We start from the raw sequence: 9,255 nt of genomic DNA on the forward strand, positions 1-9,255 counted from the left end.
GCGAGCATATCCATGGATATGCATGGCAGCAAAGTGGCGCCCCTCCCCCCCCTTTTCCCCCCCCCCCCCCCCTTTTCGCCTTTTGCCGGCTCCCTTATTCCGCCGCATGCGCACATGCCGGCCGCCACTTCTGGCCTCTCCTGCCCGGCTCGGCTGTCCTGCTAACCCCACCGACATGGTCTTTCGTTCCGGCGAACGACCCCCAGAACGTGCTATCGTCTGTATACGGAGAATGCCTATCGCCATGAGATGCTCGAGAGCACGGTGCCGGAAATCCAACGGACCAACCTCAGCAATGCGGTCCTCCTGTTGAAGTCTCTCGGCGTGCGCGACCTGTTGGAGTTCGACTTCCTGGACCCCCCGCCCCAGGCCAACATCCTCAGCTCCATGTACCAACTGTGGACCCTGGGTGCGCTGGACAACCTCGGCGAGCTGACCCCCGTTGGCCGGGCGATGTCGGGCTTCCCATTGGACCCGACTCTCAGCAAGATGCTGATCACTTCCAATGAGCTGGCTTGCACCACGGAGATCGCCACCGTGGTGTCCATGCTGTCGGTTCCTCCTGTGCTGATGCGCCCGCGCGGGCGCGAGGAAGAGGCTGACACCGCGCACGAGCGCTTCAGCGTCCCGGAGTCCGACCATCTGACCCTGCTCTATGTCTTCCGGCTGTACGAGTCGAACCGCTTCTCGGACGCCTGGTGCGACAAGAACTTCATCAATCCCCGGTCCATGCGTAATGCGCGCGAAGTGCGCGACCAGCTGTTGGACCTCATGCGCAAGGCCCGGATGGACATGCGCTCGTGTGGCAACGACTTTGACCTGGTCCGGTGCGTGACCGTCCCTGCTGAGGAGCTCCCCGCATCGGCGCGGGTGCCCCCTCCCCCTCTTCCTGATCCTGTTCATTCTCCTTCCTTCCTGTTGCCCCATGTTCCGTCTCTTCCCGTGGCCATGCTTTATTGACGTGCCGTTGGTGTCGCCCGATTGCTGCTGCTGCTGTTGTTGTTGCTGCTCCTCCTCCTCCCCCCTGCCCCGTGTCCTCCACAGCAAGGCCATCTGTTCGGCGTACTTCTACCACGCGGCCAAGATGAAGAGCGTCGAGGAGTATGTAAACATGCGTACTGGCAAGCCGTGTCGTCTCGAGCGCTCGAGCGGCATCTTCCGCCTCGGCTCGCCGCCCGACTACATCGTGTACCACGAGCTGGTCATGACCTCGCGCGAGTACATGCGCGGTGTGACCGTGGTCGAGCCTTCTTGGTTGGCCACCCTTGGACCGATGTTCTTCAAGGTGGTCACCATGGAAAACCGTCTCGTACGTGCCGATGGTGGGGGACTCGTGCTTGGCATTCGGTTGGCCCTCCTTCCCCTTTGTCTGTTCCTGCCATTCCCGCTTGCTGCGATTGCTGACCCAGCTCGGCGTCTTTGCTGCCCTCGCCGATCGCCATCGGCAACACAGCGATCAAACTATCGTGACCATCTGGAGGCCGAGTCCATGGAGCGCGAGTTGGAGCGCGCGCGCGAGGCTGCCCGCATCCGCCAGGAGGCCGAGCAGGAACGCCGTCGTCGGCAGATGGCCAACACCGATGTGGTGACTGTCGGCCGCCGGGCGCCAGATGCCGCCGGGCCGCGCCAGACCACCTCCCTGGCCGGGAACTTGGCATCTCGCTTGGCCGTTCGGGCGGCTCTCAGTGGCAAGACCTCCAATGCTCCGGCCGGCTCCGCATCGGCGGGCCCCGCATCGGGCGTGTCCACCGGATCGGCCGCGGTATCAACCGCCGGGGCCCGCCGGACGCTGCCCCCGCCGCCAAAGCCCCGTCGTCGCATGGGCATCTAGGCCATTCATCCCCGGCTGCTTGATCCCCGTGTCCGCCATTCTGCCATAGAGACACACTCCTTGATTGCGGCTTCACTCTCCCCCTTTTTGCTTGCTTTTCTCTTTTTTTTTTGCCGCCTGCCCCTCTCTCCCTCTCTTGCTCATGGGGGTTGCACGGCCGATGTGCCGCCCCTGTGCGCAGCCAGACGGGGCTGTCCACCAGGACAGGAGACAAAATGAAGAGTGGTATATTCAATCAAGGACAGGGAGGGTAGCACGCGTCTAACTGCATCGAGACAGGGAGGGTCTCGTCGTGGCCAGTGCTCGTGGTGGAGGGGGGGGCGGGGGTGTTGGCGCGCCGGCGGCGACCGTGTGGCACCCGTTTCGCCTTCTTCGTGTGGCGATACTAAGGATGAGCCTGGGCCTGGGCTTGAGCCTGGGCCTGGGCCTGAGCTTGCTGATGCTGCTGCTGGAAGGAGGCATAGCGAGCCGAGAGCTCGCCAGCCACCGTGCGCGGCATTCCCGGGAACATCGCATCAATCACCTCGTCCAGCAGGGAGTACACCATGTGGCGGTTGATCAGCTCAATCTGGAAGGCGTCGAAGAGCAGCTGTGCGCCCTGAAGCGAGGCATTCTCGCCAACCAGCGTGGCAAACATGTCTGCAGGCGCGTTGGACAGCCGGAGAGATGGGGAGATGGTGAGATGATGCCGGCGGGCCATGTGGGGAGCCGAATGGCGGGGGAATCTGATGGGGCCGGGAGCGGGCAGCGAGTCGAGAGGGGAAAGCACGCACGAGGGAACAGTTGATGCAGGTGGTGCTGAGTGGTCAGCTTGGTCTCGGAGCGCTGCTCCGGCGTTCGGATGTTGGGCTTGTCGTTGTACACATCATTCGGCCAGAAGGCATTCATGAAGGTGTCCATGTACCAGAGGATCTGATCGGGCAGGACCATCCAGCGGATATTCTCCGTGAGTTTGCTACCAGCAGGGGGGGGGGGGGTGTTAGTGGGACAGGCACGCAGGCAGTGGCGAAGGCAGCGAGTGGCACGGGGAAGGGGGGGGGGCAGCAGTCAACAGGCAAAAACACACCGCTCGATGGCACCACCGAAGATTTGCTGCAGGAAGATGAGCAAGGCGCCGCGCTTGAGCGACTGCGCGCGGCTGACCATCGGGAACAACACCGTCAGCAGGCTGAACAGCGGCTGCATCAGAGGCGACCCGCCGAAAGACCCGGCAGCCTGGGCAGCAGCTGGCCCGGCGGCCGCGGCCGCGGCCGCCACCGCCGAAGCCGGGGGTACCACAGCCGGCAGCGGTGGCAGCTCGAAGGGCAGCCCCTGGGGATCGAGTGTCGGGGACTCGGTGATGGAAAAGGCGGCCCCGGGCCCGGTGCCAGGGACGCCGGTGCCGGGGGCGGCAGCGGCGGCCCCGGTGGGAGCCGACGAGGCCGTGGCCGCTTGAGCCGGCGGCGAGCCTGCACCCAGGCCCAGGGTGGCCGCCTCGGATCCCAAAGCGCTCGCCGGCTGGGGACCCGGGCGCGACATGGTCGGGGCGGCTGGGCTCGTGGATGGCGAAGTGGAGTTAAACAGCAGAGACCCGATATTTTGCAGGAAGGTCTTGTTGTTGGTTCGCGAGGCGTCAATGTCGGCCACCGGTCCGACCGCCGGCGAGGGAGCCGGTGCCGGGACCGATGGGGCCGGGCCCACGGCCGGACCGGCCGCCGGGGCCTTGGCCGAAGTGCCGGCCCCGGCGGCCACACTCGGGCGCGAGTGCGACCGACTGCGAGCGGGAGAAGAGCCACCTGCAGATCCATTGGCGGCGGCTTGGGGCTGCTCGATCAGGCTGATGAAGCGCAGCAGCGAGGGGTTCTTGTGGAGCTCCGGATGCCGGAGAGCCGCATTCAGGTATTCCTCCAAGGTGACACGCCGATTGGCCACGATGGCTGCCTCATTGCGGAAGGCCAGCAGGCTGAGGCGCTTGCTGGGGAAGGGGAGGCTGGCGGCCGCATGCGAGGATGCCGCCTGCAGGCGCGCATGGAGCAGCTCGAATTCGGTGAACCGCCGATGAATGAGCCACCCGCATTCCGGGTTCGACCGGCCCACCATGATGGCATAGCAGGTGTACCCCCGACGGGCCGGGGCGAAGAGGCCGCCGGAGTCCGGCGTGCCATGGGGCTGGCCGGCCGAGGTGCTGGACCCGGCCCCCGAGGCCCCTGGGCCGCCGTCATTCCCGGAGAAGACCACCGGCGGCGAGGCCATGGTCAAGACGTCGACAATTCGCACGGTCCACACACCCGGCAGCATGTTATGATAGTAGCTCAACTTGGACAGGTACACCGCGCACTTCTCGTGGATCATGTTCTTGGCATGCATCAGCACGGCCCGGCTTTCGGCCACCGTGGCCCCGGCGCCGGCCACGGCCGCGGCGGCCGCCGCCGCCGCCGACGACACCGGCGCCCCGGACTCCTGGGACCGATCAAGCATGGCAAGGGCCGAGTCCAGGACGGTCAACTTGAGCCGGGCGTCACCGAGCTCGGCATCCAGTTGGCCCACCTGCGACAGGAGGTTTCGCAGGAAGGTCGGCGAGTTGATGTCATTCTCGTCATCCTCCTCGTCGGCATCCTCCTCCTCCTCCTCCTCGTCGTATTCCTCCGCTTCGGAGTTGCTGGCATGGACATGGCAGAATCCATCATCGTCGCCGCTGTCCCGGGCAACGGCCTTGGTGGCGCCGGCATGCGGGGGCACCTCGGGACCCTGGGAGGAGAACGACGCGTCGTCATCCTCCAACAGCAGAGCCCCATCGGCCGAGGCCAGCTGCAAGTCGGCCAGCGCCGGATCCACGGCATTTGGATCCGGCCCATTGAAGGAGGCACTACGAGTGGCCGGCCGGCCGGGGGTGCGGGACCGCCGCATGCGCGCCGGGCTGAACATATCCGTGGCCACACGGGCCCCATACCGCGCGGTGCCAGGGCCGGCGGCCGCAGTGGCTCCGGCAGTTGACCGGTGCGAATCGGTCACCACAGCCCCGGAGGCCGAGGCAGTGGCCGCCTCGCGTAGACACGACTCCAGCAGGGAGATGACCTGCGTCAGGAAGACCGAATCCTCCTCGGGCCGGATGGCCGAGGGAAGATCGCCAGCCGGCTCCGCAAGCAGCGTTGCCATGGCGTCGGTCGAGGAGCCGGTCCCGGCGCCGGAGCCCCCGAGCAGGGCCGGCGGCGTGTCCACCGGGGCACTGGCCACCAAGGCCGTGGGCGAGGAAGCCAGGGGGTCGGCCGGGGCGCTGGCCGACAGGTCGGCCAGATTGCTGGAACTCATGGACGTGGTCAGCGAACTGAGGATGGCCGTCAGAGGACCGGTGGCCGAAGACCCGGACCCCGGGCCGAGGGAGCCCCCGGCTGTCGAGGAGACTGACCGCCGGTGGGCGGTATTCGCGGCCGCAGCCGAGGCCGTCGCCGCGGCCGAGGGCGGGATGGCCACAGGCGTGGAGGAGATGTACCCGCTCCGGGGGTGAATGGTGACATTGGGCGGCAGGGGCGGGGCCCCGGCCGAGCCGCTGGCCGAGCCACCCCCGGCCCCGATGCCGGTCGACGGCACGGCCGGCGTGAACTGGTCCGGCGAGGAGAAAAGCGAAGTCAGCTTCGCCGAGAAGGAGGTCGACCGGCGAAGAGCCGCCGTCGAGACGGCCGGCCCGCCGCCATTCGAGGCCGAGGATGACCGCTGGTGCGAGGTCTGGCCAGAGGGGGATCGCGAGAGCGAATCCACCGCCGGGTCGGACCAGTCCGGCGGGACCAAAGCCCCCGAGGTGGGGGTGGCCCCATTGCTGCCGGAGTAGTGCGACTCGGTGGCGGAGAAGGCCACCGTCAAGTCGGACATCGAGCCGGCCTGGCTCCCCTGGAACAGATCGTCCGAGGTGACAGCCGACTTCAGCGGCGAGGTGATGGATCCGAGAGGCCCGGCGCCCGGGCTGCCGGCTTGCGAGGGCAGGCGCGCCTGGGCAGCCGGCCCCGGGGCACTGTCCACCGCCACGGAGATGGCCGGCAGGGAGGCCGGCGGCGATCCGGCACCCGAGTCCGAGGTCTCGGATGCCTTCGGCTCTTCCGGGTCACCGGGGCTCGGGCCCGGGTCCTCCGCCTGGGGTGCCTCCTGCGAAAGGTCCGCAAGGGTGGCATGGCCACTTGCCTCGGCCGGGATCGAGGGCGACAGGGGGAAGCCGGAAGTTTTGCGGAAGCCCGGGGGCGAGTCGGCGGCCACCTCGGGCGATGGGGGCCGAGCGTCGGCCGCCGGCGCAAGGGGCGACGAGGTGACGGCCACCGGCGCGGGCGACACCGTCAGCGGGGTGGCCGTCGTCGGAGTCGGTGGAAGCACCGTCGTCATGGGAAGGACGGCAGGGGCCGCCAGCCCGAGAGCCAATGGGAGGACATCCGGCGACACGGACACCGATCCACGGGGGAGGGTCCCGGAGTCGAAGCCGGCAAAGGCCGGCGGCAGCCCGCCCCCGGCGGCGATGCCCCCGAGCGGGAACTCCTGATCCAACTGGTCGTCAAGCGCCAATTGGTAAAAGTAGTGCGAGGCCTCGAATTCGCTCTGGAAGCGAGCCAGCATCTGCAAGACACAGGAGTAGATCTGCAGAAGGAGCTGCTCGGCGCCGGAGGGCGCCTCATCGACCGAGGGCCCGGCGCCCTCGGCTCCAGGGCCGGCCGACAGGCCGACACCGGGTGACTCGGTGGCCGAGCCCGCGACCGGCAGACCATCGGGGGCCGAGCCGACGCGCGACGCCCCGGCCGACAGGGCCTCCTGATGCTGGTCGATGAAGGCATCGATGAGGATCTGCAACCAGGAGTTGCCGAGATCCACGCGCTCCGGCGAGGCCGCTTGCAGATGGCGAGAAATGATGGGGAGCAGCTCGCGCGTGGCCAGATCATCGGTCTGCGGCTGGCCGACGGTGCGAGAGGCCCGGCGCTGGGCATGCGCACGCGCCAGCGCATCCACCAGGCTCGACAGAGAGTAGTGCCCTTGGGACTCGAGGAAGGCCATGAAGTAGAATCGCCCAACCGGCGAATCAAACAGGCGATAGATGGACCAGTCGGCTGGTGACCCGGCTGGCGAAGCATCCGGCCGGCTGCCCGATGCCCCGGCCGATGGGAGCTCGGTCACCAGGGACCCGCCCTCCGGCAGGGGGGACTCATTCAGTCGGCGGACCAGCTGCTCGCGCACCCGGGCAAAAGAGTCGATATACGACACGCCGGTCACCTCGTTCAGGCGCTTCTCCACGCTCTTCAGCAGGAATTGCAATTGCCGGGCATAGCGCGACCCCGAGCGTTGGTGGTCATTCTGCTGCTCGCGCAGCCGGGCGATGATCATTTGCCGATAGGCGCGAAGGTCCAAGATGGTGGTGGAGGTTTTGATCTTCTGGAGGAAGGACTCGAAGGATTGCGGGGTGCTGTTCGGGCCGCCGGTGCCCCCGCCGCCGAGGGCTCCGCCGGCGCCCCCCGGGCCAAGAGCCCCACCGGCCCCGGCTCCGCCCTGCTGGATCAGCGCCTCGGGGCTCATGTTCTTGATGAGCTTGTTGGCCGACTCATACTGGTTCAGGAACCGCAAAGCCTGGTACCCCAGGTGTTGGTTGATGTAATCCGGATCCGACAGCAGGTTGACCACTGGCAGAAGGGCAATATTGGCCAGCAACTCCCGAGCAAAGAGCATGAGCCCGTGCGACACCTCCAGGCCCAGGCGCGAGTCCGACAGGATGTGCTGCGTCATGATGCGCAAGTATTCCAGCTCATAGGCCACGCCCGGGTGTCCGGGATCGGCTTTCGACGGCCACCGCTCGACCGGCGTGGCCACCGACAGGCTATGGTGGAGGTATCCCCGAAGGGCGGGGTGGATCTGTGGCAAGGGGTCAGCAAGTTGCAATCGTCGAGGTGGGAAGGCCAAGTGGCCGAAGGCCAAAGCACCGAGCAGCAAGCAAGATGCACGTACGCCGCCGGCGGAGGCAAACTTCTCCAGCACCCGCCGCGCAAGGAGCGGGTTCTCCGAAAGATCGGTCGACTGGTTGGCATGGTGCCGGCGGACCAACTCAGACGCCTCCTGGAACCGAGCCAGCTGCATCGTCAGGATGGGAACTGGATTCGGAGAGAGAGAGAGAGAGAGCGCGCGCGCGATGACCACAGTGGTGTTTCCGGCGGAGGGGGGGAGGGGGTGTTATAAATTGGGCATGGCAAGGGAGGCGAAGGAGATAGGAGCAGCAGAGGGACGCACTGGTCCGCTTGATGATCAGGTCCACGATGTCGACGCGGCTCCCATGCGACCAGAGGGAATCCAGCAGCGTGTGCAAAATACACCGGACCTACGGGCAAGGCGGCGGCGTGGGCCATGGTTAGGACACCGTGCGGAGGATGGGCCGAGCCGAAACCCCGAGAGCCAAGTCGGAAGGAGCAAAAGGAGCGGCGCACCTTGAGTGGGATCACCTGGTCCGTGCTGATGTACTGGTACCAGGACTGGACGAAGTCCCGAATGAGGTTGTTGAGAGTCCGTTGAACCTTTGGAGCCAGGAGGCCCTGGATGTCATCGGGAGAGGGGGTCCGATCGGAGGCCACGGAGAAAGGCATGCTATAACCAGAGAGAGAGAGAGAGAGAGTGGGAGAGGGAGGGGAGCACAGCAAGAGCCAGGGATCCGACGCCAGGGTTAATACAGCTGCATGTGCTGGAAGGTCAGGGAGGAGGGGAGGGGGCCAGCAAGCACGAGCATACCTATTTAGCATGGTATCGAGGTTGCTGGTCTCACGCTCGCGGAAGGGCAAGATCTACATTTGGATGTCAGATGGGGGGGGGGGGGGCAAAGGGAAGCGAGAAAGAAGGCAAGAAGAAAGCCACCGAGGGCCAAAGAAAAAGAAACCAGCCAACTTTGGCACACGCACCAAGCCCCACAGGGCGACGATGCTGAAGGGCCACGACCGGTAGGTATGGGTCCCAAAGCCATCCACACCACCAAGCACCAGGTAATTGTCGCGGCGCCGCTGCCATGCGGCGGTAGCCACGACGCCGACGAGGAAGCCGACCAGCAGCAGCGGCAAATACACAAGTAGCAGGAGCCACACCCCGGGGAGCAGGAAATTCAGCAGGGTCACCAGTATCAGGGGGCCGGTCAGCAGAGGCATGTATGGCTGAATGCGAGCCAGCGGTGGGGTGATATGCTGGCGCGCGATGGCAAGGGCCTCCTGAGCCGGGGCCGGCAGGCGCCCATGCACGCTGGCCAGCTGCCGCGCCAGGTGGTCCGCCAGGACTGCGAGCCGGGAGGAGGTAGTGGCCGGAGCGCCAGCCCGCGCGGCCGGAGCCACAGCCGGGCCACAGCCCAGGCCATCGGTCGACGGATTGGAGTGCGGGGACTCGACGTCAACGGACATGGTGGATGGGAAGGGGAGGGAGGGCAAAGACGGCCGGGCGGGGAGGGGGGG

At 66.7% G+C, this 9,255-nt stretch overlaps 2 protein-coding genes across 2 annotated transcripts in view; one reads left to right on the plus strand and one right to left on the minus strand.

Annotated features, from left to right (window-relative positions):
- H696_00736 (adenosinetriphosphatase) overlaps positions 1-1,831 on the plus strand; it is a gene marked incomplete at both ends in the record, with an annotated part of 7,430 nt that extends 5,599 nt beyond the window's left edge. The window contains 3 exons of the mRNA XM_009494619.1: positions 207-827; positions 1,045-1,309; positions 1,454-1,831. Of these exons, the coding sequence (XP_009492894.1) occupies positions 207-827; positions 1,045-1,309; positions 1,454-1,831 (1,264 nt within the window). The remainder of the gene's footprint in view (positions 1-206; positions 828-1,044; positions 1,310-1,453) is intronic.
- A 311-nt stretch (positions 1,832-2,142) lies between these two features.
- On the minus strand, positions 2,143-9,238 carry H696_00737 (hypothetical protein). Its single transcript, XM_009494620.1, has 8 exons — positions 8,719-9,238; positions 8,552-8,604; positions 8,254-8,410; positions 8,060-8,147; positions 7,781-7,923; positions 2,898-7,687; positions 2,605-2,786; positions 2,143-2,470 (listed from the first exon to the last, which is right to left on the minus strand). The coding sequence occupies exons 1-8, from the start codon at positions 9,202-9,204 to the stop codon at positions 2,217-2,219; spliced, it is 6,153 nt and encodes a 2,050-aa protein (XP_009492895.1). The 5' UTR covers positions 9,205-9,238; the 3' UTR covers positions 2,143-2,216.
- Between the last annotated feature and the right edge of the window lie 17 nt (positions 9,239-9,255).

The sequence above is a fragment of the Fonticula alba genome (genome assembly GCF_000388065.1).
Source record: "Fonticula alba strain ATCC 38817 unplaced genomic scaffold supercont2.1, whole genome shotgun sequence".
NCBI lineage: Eukaryota > Rotosphaerida > Fonticulaceae > Fonticula > Fonticula alba.

Bases quoted from the DNA above. Each gene is read 5' to 3' on its own strand.
- H696_00737 (XM_009494620.1), bottom strand. From the start codon at position 9,204: ATGTCCGTTGACGTCGAGTCCCCGCACTCCAATCCGTCGACCGATGGC. The intron at 8,148-8,253 runs GTGCGCCGCTCC...CCTTGCCCGTAG, and splicing joins ACCAGGTGATCCCACTCAAG to GTCCGGTGTATTTTGCACAC. The intron at 7,688-7,780 runs GTACGTGCATCT...CCCTTGCCACAG, and splicing joins AGTTTGCCTCCGCCGGCGGC to ATCCACCCCGCCCTTCGGGG.